The 21,972-nt window shown below is 44.2% G+C and overlaps 2 protein-coding genes across 3 annotated transcripts in view; one reads left to right on the top strand and one right to left on the bottom strand.

Annotated features, from left to right (window-relative positions):
* Positions 1 to 514: 514 nt before the first annotated feature.
* N6AMT1 (N-6 adenine-specific DNA methyltransferase 1) lies at positions 515 to 12,218 on the top strand. Of its 2 annotated transcripts, none has more exons than XM_053309519.1 (6): positions 515 to 647; positions 6,256 to 6,342; positions 7,646 to 7,736; positions 8,903 to 8,986; positions 9,592 to 9,733; positions 10,558 to 12,218. In XM_053309519.1, the coding sequence occupies exons 1-6, from the start codon at positions 517 to 519 to the stop codon at positions 10,662 to 10,664; spliced, it is 642 nt and encodes a 213-aa protein (XP_053165494.1). In that variant the 5' UTR covers positions 515 to 516; the 3' UTR covers positions 10,665 to 12,218. The 2 variants fall into 2 exon arrangements, with proteins under 2 accessions (XP_053165494.1, XP_053165496.1); XM_053309521.1 differs by lacking the exon at positions 515 to 647 and adding an exon at positions 2,717 to 4,039.
* The window catches only part of LTN1 (listerin E3 ubiquitin protein ligase 1), a 59,344-nt gene continuing 49,531 nt past the window's right edge, over positions 12,160 to 21,972 (bottom strand). Inside the window, exons 25-30 of the mRNA XM_053309508.1 lie at positions 17,907 to 18,093; positions 16,630 to 16,801; positions 15,392 to 15,612; positions 14,432 to 14,626; positions 13,092 to 13,259; positions 12,160 to 12,346 (exon numbers count right to left, since the gene is read on the bottom strand). Of these exons, the coding sequence (XP_053165483.1) occupies positions 12,284 to 12,346; positions 13,092 to 13,259; positions 14,432 to 14,626; positions 15,392 to 15,612; positions 16,630 to 16,801; positions 17,907 to 18,093 (1,006 nt within the window). The 3' untranslated portion in view covers positions 12,160 to 12,283. The remainder of the gene's footprint in view (positions 12,347 to 13,091; positions 13,260 to 14,431; positions 14,627 to 15,391; positions 15,613 to 16,629; positions 16,802 to 17,906; positions 18,094 to 21,972) is intronic.

The raw sequence follows: 21,972 nt of genomic DNA on the forward strand, positions 1-21,972 counted from the left end.
AGGAGGTAACAATTGTGGACCGGGGATGTCAACACAAGACCATAACGGAATAGCTCATGTTTAGCTTCACTGTTCCTTTTAATTCGTTCTATTTGAATTGAGCCTTATATGAAAAAATGTTCTGGGCTTTCTGATTATTATGATGTTGCTTTTTTTTCTAGAGGATCGTCAGGAGGAGACTACTTGCAGAATTGCATGTTTTTATGCTGCAAAATAAGATGCTTGCAAACTGCTGTTTAAATTTATTTATTTGGTTTTAGATTTCTAATTGTGTACTTACTGTTCAGGCGCTGTTTTGTTTGGTCATTAACCGTAAATAAAAATAACGACCCTAACGGTGGGGAACTCTGTGCCATTCTAGGGCTTTCCTAGCTCTACGGTCGAATTATAGGGCGGGACCAAGTCGGAGGCCCTGTGCCGCGTAGCAGCACGACTCTTATTTCCGGTCCTTTTCTCCTTGACTATCTCAGCGACAGAGTCTCTTTCCGCGGTGGGTCGGAAGGTGCTGTGCTCGGAATGCTTCCTACGCCGTGGCATCCACACATGGGGCCGCAGGGCTCCTTCAGGGAGGTCTACGAGCCCGCCGAAGACACTTTCCTACTGCTGGACGCCTTGGAGCAGGACGCGGCAGAGCTGCGTCGCGCCTGGTGCGAGGGTGATAGGCGGTGGGCGGGGCTTGAACGGGCCAATAGGAAGGGCGGGGGGGAGCGGTGCCGGTGGCAAAGTGCGTAGCTAAGTACCGTTACCGCTTTTCGTGTCACTGTCTCTACTGAGTGACTCCCGTGACCCGTTCAAGCTGGTTTCGCTGTTCTCTTGTGCACGTGTCTTGCAAACGTCTGCTAGTGACCTGCTTAGACTCCTCTCACACAAACCGTTGCAAGAAAAGAAGGAAGTCGTGCTTAATGGTTCCGCGTCTTCCAAGTCCTTTCTTTCATCAGGGAACGATCCCACCGCCGGTTTGCTTCTTGCCACTGCAGAGGGCCACTCTAGGCACTCAAACGCTTTGAAAGTATGTCTAGAGTGGCCCACGTGGCACGCGCACCAAATGCGTTTTGAGTGAGATGCATTGTAGAGGGGCGTGCAGTGGGAAAGGTGGTTGCTCCTTTGTGCTGCTCGAGGCCTCTCTGGCTGCAAATCCTATGCGCATTTAGCAGGGAGCACAGGCCTGGCTTCTGAGTAACATGCAGGAGCAGGCTGCAGGGTTCCTGATGTGTATTCCACCCACAGATGCACCAAGCAGCACAAAGTCTTAAAGCTTAAATAATAGCCCCGTCCACTAATTAGCACACCGCAATCCACCAGAAAGCCCTCCGCAGCACTGCTGCTGTTTCTCAGTGGTGCTGGCAGGAGAACATCCTGATGGCTCAGATTTGGTTGCTTCCCACCATGTTCTCAGTGGTATCCAAAATGCACAGGACCCGAGGCTTACGTTATTATGGGACCTGCTAGCTAACCCCGCACAGAGCATCAGTGCACGCCTTGAGGCCAGCTGTTTCCTTCTCCCTCCTGCCAGGTCTCTCCTCTCTCCCCCACCAGCCGGTCCAGCTGCCTCCACCATGAGGCCCGGTTCTCCCCTGCATCCCAGTTTTTTGCCTGGCTGCCCAGCTGCCTCCTCACCCTGGTGAATGGGCCCAACGCCACCGCCTCGCTGCTGCCACCACCCCGCTGCAGCCGGGCTCGCCGCCGCCTCCTGGCCATGGCCGGCCCTGCCACCACCTTGCCTGCCTCTCCTTGCTGCAGCCGGGCCAACCACTGCCTTGCATGCTTCTTGCCGCGGCCGGGCCCGCCACCACCGTGCATACTTCTTGCTGTGGCTGGGTCCGCCACCATCGCCTCTGCGCCACGGCCGGGCCCGCGACCGCCACCTTCCAGCCGGAGCCGCCATTTCGCCTGCCTTCCCGCCACCACCTCCCCAAAGCGGCCTCCACTGCCTCTCCTCGCTACCATTAGCTTCAAAGAGGCCATAGCCTTGCTACATCTCTATGCATGGCTGGCTAAGAGAATTAAGTATAACTAGCTGAACCACACAGAGCATCTGTGCAGTAGTTCACTTCCTCTTTGGGGTTAGTTGGGAGAATTTATTTGGCTGGTCCTCCCACAGCTCTCTCACTTGCTCTGTCCCCCCCACAACAGCTCTCTTGCTCGCTCTGCCGCCCCCCACCGCCTCTCTCGCTTGCTCTGTTTCTCCCTCGCACGCCTCTATCTTGCGCGCTGTCTCTCCCCCGCGTGCCTCTCTCGCAAGCGCTGTCTCCCCCGCGCGCCTCTCTCGCTCGCACTGTCTCTCCCCCGCGCGCCTCTCTCGCTCGCGCTGTCTCTCCCCCACGCGCCTCTCTCGCAGGCACTGTCTCTCCCCCTGCACCTCTCTCACAAGCACTGTCTCTCCCCCTGCGCCTCTCTCGCTCGCGCTGTCTCCCCCGCGCGCCTCTCTCGCTCGTGCTCTCTCCCCCCACTGTGCCTCTCTCGCGCTGGCTCGCCCCCCACGCCTCTCTCGCTCGCGCTGTCTCTCCCCCCCCGCTTGCCTCCTTCGCTCACTCTGCCCCCCCCACCTGCCTCTCTCGCTCAATAGAGTCTGAAAGGCATTGCCTGATAAAATCAGGCAATCAAAAGCCAGAAAGTACCTGAAAAATATCAAAAGTCAGAAGGAAACGGCACAGGACTCTCGTGTTCAAGGACTAAAGTTTCTGTCAAGACAGAGCCAGGGTGCAGATACTTTTGGGGAACGGCCACCACGGTTGCCAGGCCAGGCCCGCCAGTGTGGGCCGGCCAATTCTCCTCCTCCTGGGTGTGCCAGCCAATCAGGCGCCTCCACAGCCCAGCCAATCAGCTGGGCTGCCGGGATGCATTTTCCCCAGGCACACCTAGGAGAAATATATATATAGATGACTAGCAGACCTGGCGCAGAATGTCTGCACCCTCTTCCCCCAGGCGTCTCTGATGCCCGCCCGCCCTGCTCCCCCACCCCCACCCGTCCCCTCCCCTTCTGCCGCTGCCTCCTCACCCTGGCAGCTGGGCCTGCTGCTGCCTCCTCGCTGCTGCTGCCTCCCCATCAAGGCTGGGCCTGCCACTGCCACCTCCTCGCCGAGGTTGGGCCTGCCGCCATCTCCCCGCCGCGGCCAGGCCACTGCTACCATCTCCCCGCTGCCGCCATCTGCCCGCCGCCACCTCCACAACTTGCCCGGGCCCGTCACCGCCTCGCCTGCTTCTCTTCACTGCCATGAGTCCGGCAAACAGCAGCCAACCAACGCCCAGCCAATCAGATGCCTTGCCACATCCCTATGCATGGCTGGTGGCTGGCTAAGAGAATTTTTGCACCCTCTTCCCCCAAGCATCTCTGACGCCCACCCAGCCTGCTCCTCCCCTCCGGTTTCTAGCCAGCTTTCAAGCGGGCCCGTCCCCACCCTTCTGCTGCTGCCTCCTCGCTGCTGCTGCCTCCCCACCACAGCCAGGCCCACAGCAGCCAGGCCCGCCATGGTTGGGCCTACCCCCGCTGTCTCTCCGCCGTGGCCGGGCCGCCCCCGATGCCGCCACCTCCCCGCCACTGCTGCCGGGCCCACCGCAGCCACCTCCCCAACTTGGCCGGGCCCGTTACCGCCTCGCCTGTTTCTCCTCGCTGCCATGAATCCAGCGAACAGCAGCCAGCTGGCGCCTTGCCACATCCCTACACATGGCTTGTGGCTGGCTAAGAGAATTTCTGTGCCCTCTCCCCCCCCCGGCATCTCTGATGCCCACCCGGCCCGATCCCCCCTCCCTGGTTACTGGCCGTCCTGGCCCCTCCCCTTCTGCCACCGCCTGCTCACCCTGGCGGCCGGGCCGCTGCTGCTTCCTCGCTGCTGTTGCCTCCCCACTGCGGCCAGGTCCACCGCGACCGAGCCTGCCGCGGTGCCACCTCCCCGCCGCCACAGCTGGGCCCATTGTCACCGCCTCCCCGCCACCACCGGGCCCGCCACCGCCTTCTCCCCAACTTGGCCGGGCCTGTCGCCGCCTCGCCTGCTTCTTCTTGCTGCCATGAACAGCAGCCAACCGGCGCCCAGCCAATGAGGTGCCTCCCTCTCCGGCTAGCACAGCTTTGCCACATCCCTACGCATGGCTGGTGGCTGGCTAAGAGAATTAAGTATAATGATGATAATTATGGCACACACATCCTATGCCACTTCCTTTCCCCTATTAAATGGCCTCTGTCGCCTTAAGTTTGGAAAGCGGAAGAAGTTCAGCCAGGCTTCACGCAGAAATCACAGATGTTCCCACCACTTGAGATTCTTTTTTAACTGGAGTTATGAACATAGGAAGGAGCCTTATACCAAGTCCAATGATTGGTCTATCTAGCTAGATCATTTGTCTTTTTACAGTTGTCTGCACTGACTGCTCCTAAGTAGGGTCCCCAGATCAGATATGTACAAAAACATGAGATTTCTCTCTCGGCCGGATAACTGCCAAAATGATTGTAGAGCATGATCACTAGCTGTACAATAACTTGATGCACTACATACAGAAGTGTTGGAGGCTGTATGCTGAGCATCTTTGCCCATGTAACAGAAAGCGTGGAGACAACTGCTCATGTATATTACTCTCTTGTAACTATTATAGAGATACAGTATTTTCAGTTACTTTATCCTCTCTATTTTGAAAGATTACCCAGGATCGTTGGACAGTTTTAATGTGAATTTTCTTTTATTGGATGAAAATGATTTCATATCTTTAAATGTTACTAAGTTTTGTGCAGTGGCAAGCAAAGTGTATCCTGAGATGATCACTTCAAGATTAATAAGCATTATGTGCGATAGTTTTATGTAGGCATAGGGTGGTTCCCCCCTCCCCCCCATCCCCAGCCTGGGTAATTTATCTTGTGTTTAGATTCTGTTTTCTGAGGGTTTATTAATTAATTGGTGGTAAGTTGTAATTGTTCTGGTCGTTGACCAAAATATTCATTCATTCATGAGATTTCTGAGGCTAGTCCTTGTGATGTCACAGGACTGCCAAATCTTATGTAATGTGGAGAAGGGCAAAAATGAAGTGAAGGCCCCCAAATGGCCTAAGATTAACCTTTGCTGCCTGTTGCTGTCAGCCTGAGAAAAAGGCTGTGGGGTGGGAGGGCAGTTAGGGAATACTACACTCAAGAATTCCAGGCAGGGCTCCTTCCAGGCTCTCCCTGCAAACACCACAGGCTGAACCTGGGGTCTTTTACATACAAATACCCTACTCTGTAAGTGAGCTTAGGTGGGATTAACCTGGGACCTTCTGCTTGCTCTAGCACTATGCAGCGGCCCCTTCACATGATTGGAGCTGTGGCTTAAGACCAAGCTGCTGTTCTGGAACCATTGCCCCCCAGGTTATCACAGCCATGCCATAACTTGCCTTTAGAGCAGGCCTGCTCAACTTCGGCCCTCCTGCAGACGTTGGCCTACAACTCCCATAATTCCTGGCTATTGGGCACTGTGGCTGGGGTTTATGAGAGCTGTAGTCCAAAAACAGCTGGGGGGGGCAAAGTTGAGCAGGCCTGCTTTAGAGTGAGCATGCATCTGCAAGATGATCCACTGCTTCTGAGGTTAAACCTTAATGTTGACATCTGCATATTAAAAATCTATACATGCCTAGGTTCTTGTTTTAATATGATAGATTTCCGTCATTCTGCTGCTGCTGTGTATTTCAAGCATGATCTATCAACTAGAAGAAATCAGAAGCCCAAAGATACATGAAATATGAATTTAATCTCTTTAAAATTCAGTTTATTAATTTACAAAAACTAGAATTTAATATTTATTTAATAATAATATTTAATATTTAAGTATAATAGTTATACTTAACAAGTATACTGATTCAATCAAAGTAAAACTTACATGGGGTGTTTATCTATATCTTCTGATCTATCTTATGCTGGTCTTGGGCCGTAATAAAGATGATTGATTGATTGATTGATACCTCTGTCTTCTTCTACAGATAATTTAATATAGTTTCAAAATGTTCAGGACGGTATTATCTCTAATTTTTTCCATGTGTGTGCAGAATGAGTTTTGGCAGTATCAGAGCAGTGTATGCGCACATGCATTCAGAATGGGGCCTTCCTGATTCAACCTGGGTGGGATCTAAAATTAACTGAGCAGATATCAAAATATGTGTGAGAATGTGCATGCCTTAGAAGGAACATTGGTTCAGGATATTTAACACTTCACCTAAGTAACCACTCTTTTTCAGAGTTGTATAGCCCTCATTTTAACCATTTCCTACCAATATATATATTTTTATATTGAAAACATTTAGCATTGAGATCTGCCTTGAGGTAGGATCTGGATCTGGAGTAGTTTCAACTTTTCTGGCTTCAATTGTTGGGCCCAAAGCATTATACATGTAAGTATTGTGCATTTTAGATTAAATTAGGATTAGTAAATATTAGGGTGCATCTGATTGCCCCATATTACCCATTTAATTTTATTTCAGTGCTTTTTTATTGTAGTGTTTTCTGTTGTATTTTGTAGCAGAATATAAAGTGAGATTAAAACCATGGGCAGATTCAGTGGTGCCAGTAGGTCTATTCAGTAGCAGTAAAACTAGTAAGGTTTAAGAACATGCAAAACCTGAAGTGAAATAGTTGCAGTGCTATACAGCTCCACAGAGCCAATTGCTAAATTCAGACATCACAGCAAACCATGTTTTGTGTTAACCATATTTTAGAACCTAAACCATCTTTGAGCTTCCAAACATTAAACTGCTTGCCTACTTTAGATTATAACATTTTAAGCAGTTAGTTTTGTAACTATCTATCTGATGCACCCATCTCCATGGTGCATCAGCTTTTAGGCATGCAATGCAGACATCACATCAAACTCGAATTAATACAAACAATTATTTGCCAGTCCTCTTAACACCATGAAGTCATTCACACAATCGAAAACCTGGGTTTGGGAGCTGTGTGTACTCCCAATTTTTGATTGTGTGGAATTAAGGTTAGAGGAAAACCTGGGTAGAAGTGATTGTGTGGAAGCAAGGTAGGAGGAAAACCTGGGTAGCTTTTCCTCTAACCTTGCTTCCACACAATCAAAAATTGGGAGTACACACAGCTCCAAACCCAGGTTTTCGATTGTGTGAATGACCTCCATAATTTATAATTCTGGTTTGCTGGCTGATTGCAAATCAGAGTTTGTCATTTCAGATGCACCACCAAATCATAATAAAGCTTCATTCACCATGGGTTGGTATGATGTCTGGATTGAGCCAGTATGTTGGCAATGGCCCAGCACTGGCTTTCTTTCAAAGCCTGCGTGGCAGATCTCTCCATCAAACCAAGATGGCCATATAGCTGTATATGAATTACTTCATTACTTCTAAAAATGCTTTGGATACACACATTATACAATATAGATTCAACAGCGAAAATGTCTCACAAACTGATTAAGACTGAAGAACTGGTGGTGGGTGATACTAGGGATATTTGAATTCTGAGTACAGTGACAGCTCAGCATCACAACATAAGGCAATAGCTCATCTTTATAGTTGCAAACTAGAAGAGAACAGTCTCTTGCCTGGCAACTTGTATATTCTTTATACTCATCACATGCTGACAGTTCTAGTAGACTATCTGAATGAGTTAATGTCTAATTATTCTCTGTTTATCACAGATAGTCTGGCAGTGTGACTAATTTTGTGCTTACAGGTGTACTGATATTAACCCAGTGGCTGGTGTGTGTACACTGGAGACGGCTACACACAGCAATGTTGAACTTCAGCCCATAATTACTGATTTGGTAAGATTCAAATTATGATTAATCTTTCAGATATTTATTTATTATTGTTATTATTATTACTACTACTACTACAATAATAGTTTTAAACGCACGTTATCTTAGAAGAACACAAACATCAAAACTCCTATTTTTATAAATCTCCACAAGTTCATCAATAAGTGCAGATTTTGTTTTATCCTTTTACTAGTTTGCTGCTATCATGAGACACAAGGAAGAGCCTTTCCTATAGCCCCTCCCACAAGACTTACCCTGTCCCAAGTTTAGTAGCGTCTAACTTTGGCAAGTTAGCGGGTGATAACTTGTAGTAGGAGGTTAGCAAAACCAGCAGCTGTCCCTATGAAAAGTTCCTTAGCAGAACAATACCAGAAAACCAGCCTAAAGTTTAGAGAGGCTGGAGGAACGTTTTTGCAGCAAACACACTCTGAATATAAAGGGAAAAGGGAAAGAGTGCCAACTTGTCTAGCGTTGTTCCCATTCCCCAGTAAAGGTGCTGAGTTTATTTTAATCGCAACTGCAGGAGAAAGAATTTTACCTGATAAAGGCTGCTGCAAGGTACCATTTTCATGTAGAGACACTCTTATTTTTCATTGCTGTGGGTTGGCCTTTACATTGTTACTTATAAAAGAGTAGGGGTTTTTGTTTTTAACTCCTCTAGAAGCAGAGACCACAATGTAGCTTTTGGATATCTAGTCAATAGAAGCCCTGCTTCATGTTATGTTCAATGAACATAAAACCTTTGTGCAGTGTACATATGTACAGATCTGTATGCACATATTCACACATTATGCTCATTGCATATACAGTAGTACACGTCGTCTGTATCTCTTCACTTTTAAAATGAACACATGTACAGTCATTTGCACAAAAGCATGTATATACGTACTGACAGCAGCATGCATGTACAGTGTAATGTCTGAATAAAGTTTAATTCTGTAGCTAACTATAGATCATATATTCAAACTGAACAAACCTGTATAAAACATTTTCCCCAATAACCTGTGGAATCATATTGGAAGAATTAGTTTCCTCACTTAGATAACAAATGGCTGTGCTCAACTATCATTATATTTTACAAAGGATTTATAGGCAATCCTTTCATTAATAAAGCATGGAGTTTGAGTTTTATAAAAGGCCTATTAATTTATTTTGCTTCATCTTATGTCTAGGTAACAGGATTGTTGCCACGACTATATGGGAAAGTTGACCTGCTGCTATTTAACCCACCATATGTTGTGACTCCTTCTGCTGAGGTAAGAAAGAATGTGATAAAAGAACACACACTACATCTTGAGACTCACTGAATATGCAGTATTTCAGATAAGAGGCCATTTTGGGTATTTGAATGACTTTCTGCAACTCAGCAGCAATCTATTTTCACCTTTTAGCAAGGCCATCTTGAAAGGTATTTACTGCCTCCTACTGTATTTATGCTTAAACGGTTGCATGTACCTTTTCTGGATACTTGGAGACTCATCCTGGCAGTATTTACTCAGAAACAAGTCCTTGAGTGTTCAGTACAGCTGGTAAACAGTACAGGTAAATGTGCATCGGTATAAAACTACTGGTAGAGTTCATACAGTAGGAAGTGGCAAATATACAAATTCAGTGGGACTTATACTAGTAAGTGTTTTCAGCTTGCAACTTAGTGTTTCCAAGGATTCGTCAGTAATCTTAAAAGAATCAGGCCAGCCTGCTAGAAAACCAGGCAAAAAGTTAAAAGCATGTCTGAATTAAATAAACATTAAATCATGTTTAATGTTAAATAATGTTTGAGTTCAGTCATTGGAGAGATCAAGGTTTTTTTCTAGGATGCTTTGTGGCCAAAATGCAGTTTTTCTATTTTATTTTGTTCTAGATGCAAAGTCATGGAATAGAAGCAGCCTGGGCTGGAGGTAAAAATGGCAGAGAAGTTATAGACAGACTTATTCCCTTGGTGTCAGACTTGCTTTCTGCAAAAGGATTATTTTACTTGGTTACAATTAAAGAAAATAATCCAGGTAACAATATTATCTTATTGTCTATTAGAATTGAAATGTATATTAGAATTTGTCTTGTTAGAATTTGTTTAACATAAATATATAAGTTTAAACTTAAGGAACTGAAGACTTTGAAAATATCCTAAAAACAAGTAGATATTTATCATGTTAAGAACTTTCAGATAGAGATATGTTTTTATTATGGTTATATAATATCTTTGAACAAGTGCTGGGGATTATTGTTTTTTTGCCAAACAGAATTGAGTCCCATCCTGTAATGTACAGTGTATATGGTATTAAGCTATTGCTCTTTAGCATCACCAATGAAAGGCCTTAGAGAACACAGTACAATAGTTGTATTCAGTAAGTAATAAAAGCTTGGTGTTGTAGAATATGTCTACACCTGAGTTAAAAACCAGTAGAATCAGGGACTGTCAGAAGTGACAATGAAGAAAGGAGAGTCAGGGAGTAGCAAAAGTGTGGGAAAGGTGAGCCTAAGCTTCTTTTTGGTAATGGATTCATTTTTAAAGCAAGTTTATAGTCCTTAAAGAAAATAATTTGGGGTTGTCTGCTGGGGAGCCTTCCAGTAGTAGACAAATGATACAGAGCTCTGCTTTGCTTTCTTCTCATATAGCTGTTCTTTATTTCTCTAACCCTGGTGATTTAGTTTCAGATTCTTACCTCCTTTTCTTTTGGGTTCCTTTTAACCTCTAAATAAGCAAATAATCAGGGGTGTTGCATAATCAGAATTTGAAGAAGTTTGAAGACAACCTTGGTTAACTGTTTTAAGGTAAATAGGTTCTAGTCAGCTGCTGCTTTAAATCAGATAATGTTTTTAATTGCAGATGAAATTATAGAAATATTGCAGAACTGTGGATTAAGAGGGACCAAAGCACTTTCCAGACAAGCAGGAAGAGAGAACCTCTCAGTCCTTAAATTCTGCAAGTCCTGAAAACCAGATGGAAGACACTTTGTCATCCAGGAGCCACCTTCTAAAATACAAACAAAATGCTAGATTGTAAAACTATATGCTCATCATAAGTAGGGCTGCCACTTGGTTAAAGAAATCCACGTAAAACCAAGATTTGAGGAAACAATAGAGTGAACGAGCACACTCAGTTGTTCCCTCTGCTAATTGGGCAAAGAGGCACCTTTCACCATGGTAGCTTTATTCTGTTCAGCAGAGGGAGAGCAACTGTCCCTATTCGATCCAGCACACCAGCTGTTTGCTAGTGTTTCCTTGTATCTCTTTAGGACAGGGAATAAGTTTTTTATTTGCTGTGTACACTGCTTTGAGAACCTTTGTTGTTATTGAAAAGCAGTATACATACAATAATCATATTACACTCTATCCACATTGCAAGATCAAAGGAGGACTGGTCCTCATGTCATGTTGCTTCTCTCCAGTATCTAATATTCAGAACAAGAACGCCTCTTTATATTTCACTGCTTGCTGTCTGGTGGTTGAAGAATGTAAGAACTGTCTTCCTGGGTCTGAGCAAGGGTGCATCTAGTGCAGCATCCCAAGAGGGCAAGCCAGATGCTTCTGAGAATCCCCACCCTAAAGATCACTGGGCTCTTCCTTAAGAGCCAGTGGAAAAGAGCGGCTGGTGTGTTGGACTATGACCAGAGTCAGTCAGGCTCAAATCCTCTCTGGAGAACCTTGGGCCAGTCATTCTCTGTCAGCCTAATCTACCTCTCACTGCTGTTGTGTAAGGTGCTGAAGTCCTTGGAGAAAGCATAGGATAAATATGAAATAAAAAATTAAGGTACCTTGATACTAGAAGCACCTTGTAGGGGTCTCTTTTCATCACCCCTACAAGAGACTGGCAACTAAGGACTTCTCCAGACCAGCCCCCATTATGTTTTATTTCATTTTTCCCTTTCCTCATCTTGATAATAATCTTTGCCCGCTTGCTGTCCATATGCGTTTGTCCACCCCACAGTTGCAGAGAAAACACTGTTGTTAAGTGTTAAATTTCTCCAACTGCAATAACACACACAGATAAGTTTGATGCAGTTTGCTGGAAAAGGGTCAGTGGTCTGAAATGAGACTTTCACTGGAGTGCAACAGGGCCAACGTTAAAATGAGTTCAGGCTTTATCCCGAGTCCAAACTATCATGTTTCAGGCTATTCCAAAGTGAACCAGGTGTGTGTCCTTATTTAAACTTGTTTCATATTGTTGCATTCAAAGAAACCTTTTCCTCTTTTTTTCAATCATGTCTCCTAACCTGACAAGTGCTTTATCTTTTCTTTGTATAAAGAGCCTTCATGCTATTCTCTTTACGGATTGGAGATGGGACAAACAAAAGTACATATAAGCAGAAGCTTCTGCATACCATCAGTTTCCAGTTGACATTTCAGAATACCTTGCTTTTATAGATATTTATATTAAAAATAGCCTATAAGTATTTGTTGTGTACAGTTATGTAAATATGGACCAGACTGATCATACAACAAGATGTTTATTTGTAAATAAAGCTAAAAGTAGCTTTCACAGCTCAACTCAGGTGTGATTGGTGTCCTGATTTTCTTTGAGAAACTCATTGAAGTAGAGAAGGTGATGCAGTTCAGAAGAAGGTCTCTCGACAAAGTGGGCAAGTTGACTTGTTACTAGATGTAAACCATTTGTACTAGAAATGTTAAAAAAAAAGTAGTATTAAATGCACTTTTGCTAGCAGACATAGCTAGCCAGACTAGCAAAATGTATTTCACTACATGTGCTGAATTCCATAAAAACTAATAAGCTGCAACTTCTGGACCATCTTAAAACTTAGTCTGTTTCTAAAGATATAACTCTATAGTCCCCGCCACCCCCTGCTTTCTCCTCACCACTATCTCCATTAGACGCCATTCCAGCTGGCTGCATCCAGGGGAGAAGTGACAAGCTGTCTTCCAGTCAACTGCCATTTTGTCTCCTTCCCTCCTAGAACAGTATCCTGCAGGAACTGTTCTACCTGGACATTATCTAATTTCATTATACAACGTTATGAAAGAATTGGTACCTGAATAAACTTATTTTCCTCCCTTGTATTATGCCCTTTAGACTTTAAATCATTATAAAATATAAACTGCCTGCATTGCTTTGGCAAAAAATCAGTATATAAGTGTAGAAAATAAACTGTAAGAATGATAAATAAATTGTAAGAATTATTACATTCTAATTACCACTGCGGCAGGAAGAGACTGGTATATTTATATTTGTTCTTCCCAACATGCCCTAGTACTACAGTTCTCAAGAAATCAGTTCTCTTAGCTTGCTTTCACCTACTATTTGCCTTGACTGGAAACCATGACTGTTCCAATTATTTAGCTATTGCTAGCATCATTAAAAAAAAAACAACCCTAGCCAGAATGTAAACTGAGCTAGGTACTTACCAGACAGGCTGAATGGAACTTCTTCTTGCATGTTCTGCAAGCTTTTTTGGGGAGAGAGTAGTTAGAGCCATGGATGACTGAGAAACAGATCATGCAGTCTTCAACACCCTCAAAACGTTTATCCACATTGTTTTTCCATAATGCTAAGCCTTCCATAATGCTTCCATTCTAAAAGAGGAAATCAATAATGCATTTTAAAGTTTGTTTTTATAATACTGGGTCTCTAACTGGTTTAAAATCCTTATAAATATTGTGCAGCAAAGGTATACTTCAAAAATGGGCCAGTTCAGATGACACCACCTGTCAGCTCCACCCAATATGCAATTACGAGCAAGGGTATGCCTGTCCCTCCACTGGGCATGCCATTCTGTTCTGCATACTTGAGAGGGTGGACTGTCCAAATTTCTCCTAACCACAAAACTACAAATACGCAGTAGCATCAGAATCACACAGTTATGAGTTGTTCAGACAGTGCATGCTCTACCTAAGTATACAGAGTGGAATGGTGTGCCAGATGAGGGGAGGCAGGACAAGCTCATCCTTGTTCATAATCATGTGATGGGCAGCACTGAACAGTTTGTCCAAACTGGCCCAATATTTTAAGATGTGCGACATCATATTAATGTTGCTGATATCAAATGGTATTCTACTGTATGTGGTGACATTTTTGCTCTATTCTGGAGGCTTAGCTTCAAGTAATTCTTCCATTAATGAGAGAGGCGTTTTAATTAATGTTTTTGGTATTTTCTATCTTTGTTCAAATAAAAAGCAGAATTGTATTGTAGAGTAGAAGATGGAATTGCCTTCTGTTCTCATAAGGGACTCTTTGGATCCTTGCTAGAATGTTCATTCCTTTTGGAAAGTCACAGAGTAGAGCAAATGAGAGAGAAATAACTCCTTTCCCAACATTAACTGTGACATTAATTACGACCTCCTGTTTTTAGATATATTCTTACCAAGCCAAAAACAAAAACAAACCCCCCAACCAAAAAACGAAGCAGTATAAAATCAAGAGCAACTAGCTGTGAAATTGAGAAATGTGAAGTAGCAAGCTGATAAGCAACTCAATCAGATAATTATACAGTACACACAATCCTAACATTGTACATTCAGGGCTCTCCTAATCTTCAGAGAATCTCCAGCCTTTCCCTGAACTAGAGATTACATTGGAGTAGTTATAACAGAGCTATGAAATGGCGTACCGCGGCACTAATACTCCTGCACTCATTTATTGCCTGGAGCAAATCTAACTTGTCTACTCTGTTGGTCAACTCTGATTTATATGAGACAAGGACTGAAGTACCGTATTCTGAAGTCCAGAATTCTGATGAGAAACATACCTGATGAGTGAGGTATGTGTTCAACTGTAGCATCCAATTGCGCCATTGTTGAACTGCTACACCAACTCTCTTTCCACTCTCAACAGTTATGGAACCCAGAGGGTAGTTTTGGGGAAGCTGTATTATCAATTCAATGAATATATCATCAACTGAGTATGTAGCAATAACTTCTCGAGTAGCAGATCGGGCTTTTACCTGTAGAAAACAAATATTCAGCATAAGAATATTTATCGCTTTTAAAAGAAGCATCTCTATAGTGTCCAATGGTTTTAAATGTGTATTAAAACTATCAGTCTACCATACTGTATTGTAATTCTCTTTCCTTCTATAAAAATTCAACCAAGTTGAATTTGTGACTCAAATAAGACTGAACAAGTATCTGGCAGACAGAAACAAGAGTGCTGATGGTTCTGGGGCTGAGGGTGAGGAGCGGGTGGAGAACATTATCATTTCCTAGTTTGGTGTGTAAAGAGTTTTCTGCGTTAGAAAGTGAACAACCATTAATTGCATGGGTGACCATCTGCTCTGCTAATCAAAGAATATGACAAGATCTGCAAGAATTAGTGGTTCAACAAATAAACATTGTTACAACTATTATAAGTATATATAGCAAGCTTTTACTTATTGTTAGATGCACAGAGGTGGCAACTATCCTGGAATAATTCTGCTATACATGTACAACCATAACAAGGAATTTTCAGGTGTCATTCTGTTCAGCAGCGGAAATTCCCTGAGGTATATCATAGAGAGAGAAATGTGTGGATTGCAGACGATTGGCGCAACAAATTCAGAGCAATGATCACCCACAGACCAGTTTTTGTGGAAACAACCTTAGACACAATTTTTAATGTCTATGATTGAATCTGAGGGTTGATCAGAAGCATAATGTATAGTGTGCAACATCAGGTGTGCTATACAATAAAAATAAGTGTGTGTAGATATGGTCAAGATCATACCAACCATCATGCCATTAAACAACTGAGTACTGGTCTGCACAGAAGATATTTCTTGTGAAGAAAGTAGATTACTGACGTATTTGCTTGTAAATTTATCTACAATGTTGAAGACTCTTTTCTCACAGCTATTCCACCAAAGGCGAACCATGGCTGGCAGATCTTTTAATGTCATGCAGTAAACTGAGCAAGCCAAATGTGGGATCTGCGAAGGCACTGCTGATGTGTCTGGAGAACAAAAAGAGTAAAGCATTTGTAAAACAAGTTAAAGTACATCTTGTCCTTAGATCTCCCATACTTTCAGTGACTTTCATCTTCTGATAACGTGACAAAGCCTGGCTGCATGTTACACTCACGACATGGGAGAAGCTTGGTTCTACCACTTGAGAGCTCTCCTGAAGAGGAAGGCAGAGAAAACTGGAGGCTACCACAGAGAAAGAGGAGCTACCAACTGCCTGTTTAGCTCTGCTTTGTTCTCTCCTTAATGGTCAGATTTCCCTGCATGTTCCCTCTCAGACTCTTAGGAAAAATTATTGACTAAGGAGAGAGGTAAGAAACACACCACAGGAATTAGTTTTAAGAAAGGACCAAAAAGCACTGTTACTTTGAGTGTCAGGCTAGGATGTTCACTTGTGAGAAAATCGTATCAGCAAGTTGCTTAAAACAGAAGGGTGCAGACAAAGTTCTTCATGAAGAGCACTGCAGAGAAATTAGTCACTCTTTAGGAAAATACTGGCTTCCCCAAAACAATGACTGCTGAAGTGGAGCACTCATTTGGGAACCACCCCTCATGAGGTGTAGATTGTGCCTGCTGTTCTCATTATGTCCTGGGATATATCCTGAGAAAAACAACTGATAGAGACATGCCCGAACAGCTGGACTTCAGAAACTCAAGACATGGCCTACAGTCATTACAATCAATGCAAAATGTGGAATTAACTTTAGTGAGATGTGCAGTAAGCCCCAAATTTTTTTTCAGTTGCTTATTCTCTGATGATATAAACTCTGCAGGGGAATTTTACAGTGATTGACCTGAAGGAAAGCTAAGTTTTCCAGCAATAGCTCACAAGTGATGCCAACATTAAAGTTCACTCTTTAATTTTTAAAAATATTTTTTTTAAAATAAAAATATTGTTTTAAAAATGTTTTTAAAATATTATTTTCCTTTACTATAAAATACAGTATTACTATTACTAAAAGAGCCAATGGTTTGCAGTGATCAAAGTTTAAAGCATTTTGACTGACCTTTGATGTCTAAATCTAGCTCTTCAGTAAAATACGTTTTTACATCCTTATTTGAAAGTTCAATTGTTGATCCTGGAAAAGCTGGGTTTTCTGGCATTAGTCTGAACAGGTGATACAATAGCTTATTCAAATTCTTAGTTCTTCGAAGATACTGTGAATAAAGAGCTCGCAGCTGCCAAGGAAGAAAAACGAAAAATGATTCCCAGTTAAATCTGTTCTCGGAAGCAAACACACTGAAGTATGCAATGAGAGAGAAAGAAAAGGTTTAATGGGATTCATGACAGACGTAATAAGGACATTCTCATTCCAAGTTTTAACACAAACCTTTGAATACACTGATGATATCTCATCACTCAAACTATTTAAACACTGGATTAAAAACTCAAATGCATATTTGTATGAAATTATTAAGCAAAGTAAAGATGTGGTAATACTCCCTGGGCAAAGTGACAATGCTATAGGCTACACACCAGCGCTTTTAAAAACCCCCTCTCTCTTCCAAGTACCACTTTTGCACAGAGAACAGGGAACAGACCACAAGCAAATAAGACACTGAACAAAAAAACCATGTAATAAAATGCCAGGCCAACCTAGCTTCCACTGGTGAACACCCTTCTAGGTACTTATTAGCTCAGGCTGCTAGACCAGCACATTGTGGTAGCAAGCATGAATTGTCCCCAAGGTCTGCCCTGGTTTGCATTTGAATGGGAGACTACATGTGTGACCACTGTAAGATGTTCCCCTCAGGAGATGGGACCGCTCTGGAAAAAGCATCTGCATGCAGGTTCCTAGTTCCCTCTATGGCATCTCCAAGATAGGGCTGAAAGCAAATACTGACTGCAGTCATGGAGAAGACACTGCCAGTATGTGTAGACAATACTGAGCTTGAAGGACCAACGGTCTGACCAAGTATAAGGCAGCTTTCTACATACCTAATTCATATTAGGTTTACTATTTGCCTACCAATTTAGAAATCCGTAAATTGACAGCTAATATCTTACAGACCATTATGGGAACAACTCTTGTTCAGATATATGGCAGATGCGATTTACACACTGACTAAAATGACACCGGTCTAGGTGGTGGAAATACCATAAAACAGATTGTTTGGCGCGCCAGATCCTGCACAAAAGAAACTGTAATGCATTAGTAATAGCAATTGTTCTTAAACGATAGACTCTTTGTTTTTCTACTGTTGCAGATTAGATTTAGTAAAAGAGTATGTGTAAATAGTGCAAGTCATGGATTGAGGAAATAAAGATCAAACAATTATTTACTTGAGAAGATGCTGCTTTGAAGAAAGTGAGTATTAATTTCCACATGAGAAGATATCCTAAAACAAGGGAAAACTCCTCACTCGGTGGCTGAACAACTGCAAACTCTCCAACTGGAATGCATTCTAGGATATTTTCTAGTAAGTCTTCTTGAGCATCAAGAACAGTCATAAGAGCTGCTGGTGGAGACCTAAAACAAAAAGCAGGAAGGTGCTGATTTAGCAGAGCATGCTAAAATCCAAAATGAAGTCATCCTATCTTGGAGAATTGAATGAGGACTTTCCCTGCTTCAATAATAGGTATAATAATGCTTTGCATTTGTGTGTTTAGAGCACTCTGTGTGTACTACCTTCTAGGAATGTGTGAACCAGCTTGACCTTGAGCCAGTTCACCATTGAACTGGTCCGGCTCGGCATTGAGCCGAACCCCCACCCTGGGGCCGGCTGGCGGAGGTGGGGGGAGTTTCAGTAACATGAATAAATAAATTATACACACACAAACACACACACCCCTTACCGCCTCCAAGGGATACTGCTGTGGCCGCAGCAGTGTGTGTGTGTGTCCTCTGGTGGTTCCCCCTCCCCCCAGTCTCAAATCCCCCCGGTCTCAAATTGGGTCTGTTCAGGGGGCAAAACCGAACATGCCCAGTTCGGCTGAGTCCAAATCGAACCCGAACCAGGCAAATCAGTTTTGTGTGAAGTAAATGATATGTTGTCAGTTACCTGAAAGGTCATTCTCCCAGGAGGATGGAGTGTATCCGAGGATGGGTTATGCCCTCCCACTGCTCAGAGACAGGGCAAATCAGAAGAAGACACATCAAGGCTAGTGGGAGGGATCACCCTCTCAGACTCCAATATTCAAAGCCCTGGAAAAGAATGCTCAGGTGCAAACAGATTCAATCTCAACATAGTAAACAAGTTTTAAAAAACTAACAAACTGCCAATATCAGATCGAGGGGAAGGAAAGACCCCTAGGAATATGCCTTATCATTATTACAAAAACCCCAGGGAGACGGACCACCCTGAAAGAAAACTGCCCAACAGCACAGAATAGCAGAAATAAATGACCAGTTGAACATGGGTAGGGTAGATACACTCCATCCTCCCAAGGAGAATGACCTTTCAGGTAAGTGACAACATATCATTCTCCGTCAGTTCAGAAGAGTGTATCTAAGGATGGGAACTACCAGAGCCCCTTGAACCTCCTGAGCAGGAGATGAAGCTAGTCCTAAGAGGGCACTACCTGCTGCAGCATTCTGTGCCCAAATGAAGCACTGGCAGATGCAAAGGTTTGGATCTTGTAGTGATTGATGAAGGTTGAGATGGACGACCAGATCACTTCCCAGCAGATTTATGCCAAAGGTGCTAAGGCTGCTGAGGTTACTGCACTCCTGGTAGAATAAGCTAAAACCCCTTTCGGAGAAGTCTGACCTAGCAACGTATTGGACAAATTAATGCACTGGCAGATCCACCTAAACAAAGTGGAGCTTGACACCTTCTGTCCCAAGGAACACTCATGAAATGAAACAAAAATTGATTCAGAGTGTTGGAAGACCTTGATACGTTTCAAATAAATTTTAATTGCCCTACGCACATCCAAGAAATGCCACGTCCTCTTCTTTAGAGAAGCAGGATGAGGGTAGAATGAAGGCAGCATAAGTTCCTGGGCTCTATGAAAAAAAGGAATTCACCTTTGGAACAAAGATGCAATTGCTCCTCAGGGACACAAAGTCTGGAAAAACTAAACAAAGCTCCTTAAGCACAGAAAGGGCTCCCAGCTCGGACACCCTGTGCATTGAGGTTACGGCCACTAGAAACACAACCTTGTAAGACAAAAACCTCAAGGAGACAGACCTGAGTGGTTCGCAGGGATTCTTTGTTAAGGCTGTAAGCACCATATTAAGGTCCCAAGTAGGGAACCAATGCACCATAGGAGGACAGAGATTAACAGCCCCCTTCAGAAAGCTTTTAACATGGGGATGAGAAGCAAGGCTATAGCTCCCCACCCCCACCCCCGTGTGCAGGACTGATGCTATGGCAGCAACCTGTCATTTCAGGGTATTGGGATACAACCCTCTATCGAGGCCAGACTGACGGAAGGTCAATACATTAACCACAGAGGCCTCCAATGGGCGGAGGGAATGAGACTCACACCATTGAACAAAACCTTTCCAAGTGGCCTGATAAATTCTTTTACTAGAAGACCTGCGAGAGGCCAGCATAGTATCCAAAACTCCCTGAGGATACCCATCCTTAATCAAAGATCCCCGTTCAACCTCTGGGCAAACAGATTAGCCCCTGGCTGAGGAGATGAAGGTCTGCCCCCAAGCTCATGGGAGGTTCCACTGAAATCTCTAGCAGGTCCAAAAACCAGGGACGTTGAGGCCAGTGGGGAGCTATCAAAATGATGTCCATGTGCAGTGCACAAACCTGGCGGACAGTTTGAGGAATGATCACCATTGGGGGGACGGGGACGTAAACTAGTCCCCTTGGACAAACCACCATGAGGGTGTCTACATCCTCCGCACCCTGCATTTGAAAATGGGACATGAAGCATGGAAGATATGTATTTACTGGAGAGGCAAACAGATCAATGACTGGCATTCCAAACCTCTCCACAATGCGGCCAAAAATCTAATAGTTCAGAGACCACTCCGCTTGGTCTACCTGCACTTTACTGAGCCAATCGGCCACCGAATTTAGCTCCCCTTTTACGTGTCTGCAGTCAAGGACAGCAAATTCGCCTCTGCCCAGAGGAATAGCAGAGTCGTCTCCTGCATCAGGGACCGTGAATGCGTGTCACCATGTCTCTTGACATGTGCCTCCGCTGTCGCAGTGTCCATCCTGACCAGGACATGACAGTGCCTGACCTGAGGAAGAAACTCCTGCAGGGCCAGACAAATTGCCCTGAGCTCCAACCAATCTATGCTGTAAGCGCTTCCCTGACCAGGTTCCTTGCACTCAGGAAAGGTGACAATGGGCCCTCCACACTGTTAGGCTGGCATCCGTTGTAACTTGAACCCGAGCTACTGGGAGAAAATACACCCCCTTGAGGATGGCTGGGGACACCCGCCAGGACACAAACTCTAAAGAATATCCGCGATATTCTTCATGGTTTGCAATATCCAGTCGTCCCTGACTGTCTGAGCCCAGACTTAAGCGAACCCCTGTAGTCATCTGCCAATGGGACAGCCCGAGTCATTGATTGAAATTACATTTGAACCTGGGCTTGGGAGGACTGGGGGCTCTTACCATTGTCACGAAAGGAGTTACGTGGCTTGGACCATGCAAAACGGTCCTGCCTCAGTTGCCGAAAATGAAAAGACAACTTAGGAGTCTTGAACTGAGACGTGGTTGTTTTAACAGGTCTGTGGTCTTCCCTAAAGGAAGAGGAAGGCATAGCCTTCATTTTGTCCTTAGTCTCCACAAGGACAGACTCCAATATTGCCCCAAACAACTTTTCCCCCTTGAAGACAGAATTGGCCAAATTAACATGGGATTTTTGATCCACTCGCCAGTTCTTGAGCCGTAACAACCTATGTGCTGAAACATCAGACGCTAGGGCCCGAGCAGACAGTTGAGCAGCATCAAGTGATGAATCAGCCATGAAGGCTGCAGCCTTGCTAAGCTTATTAAGTCCTTGCCAGAGTTTTGGAGATTCTAGGGGGACCAAGGGTAAAAGGTCTCTGACCCACAGCATCGAAGCTCGGGCAAATATAGAGTTAGCCATGGATACACGTATAGAGAGGGCATTTGCCTCATGCAGTCTGGGAAAGGCAGTGTCACATTTCTGGTCCTCCTGATTTTGTAAAGAGTCCCCCCATCCCACACCATCCTTGGGTAGAACAGCGCCAGACACCAAGGTGGTGACTGCCGCGTCCAAAATAAGCTTGTCCATCACCATCTTAGGCAGAGTATAACTCCTTATGGAAGGAACGGGGCCCCTGCCTTCAGCAGGCTTGTCCCATTCGGCCTGAATGGTATTCAGAAATAATTGTGGGCATGGGACTACTACCTCCTGTGCATGCCCTACCGGTAGAACCTCTGGATCCCCTTCAGCTTGATCGGGG

This window comes from Hemicordylus capensis, chromosome 3, assembly GCF_027244095.1.
Source record: "Hemicordylus capensis ecotype Gifberg chromosome 3, rHemCap1.1.pri, whole genome shotgun sequence".
Classification (NCBI taxonomy): Eukaryota; Metazoa; Chordata; class Lepidosauria; order Squamata; family Cordylidae; genus Hemicordylus; species Hemicordylus capensis.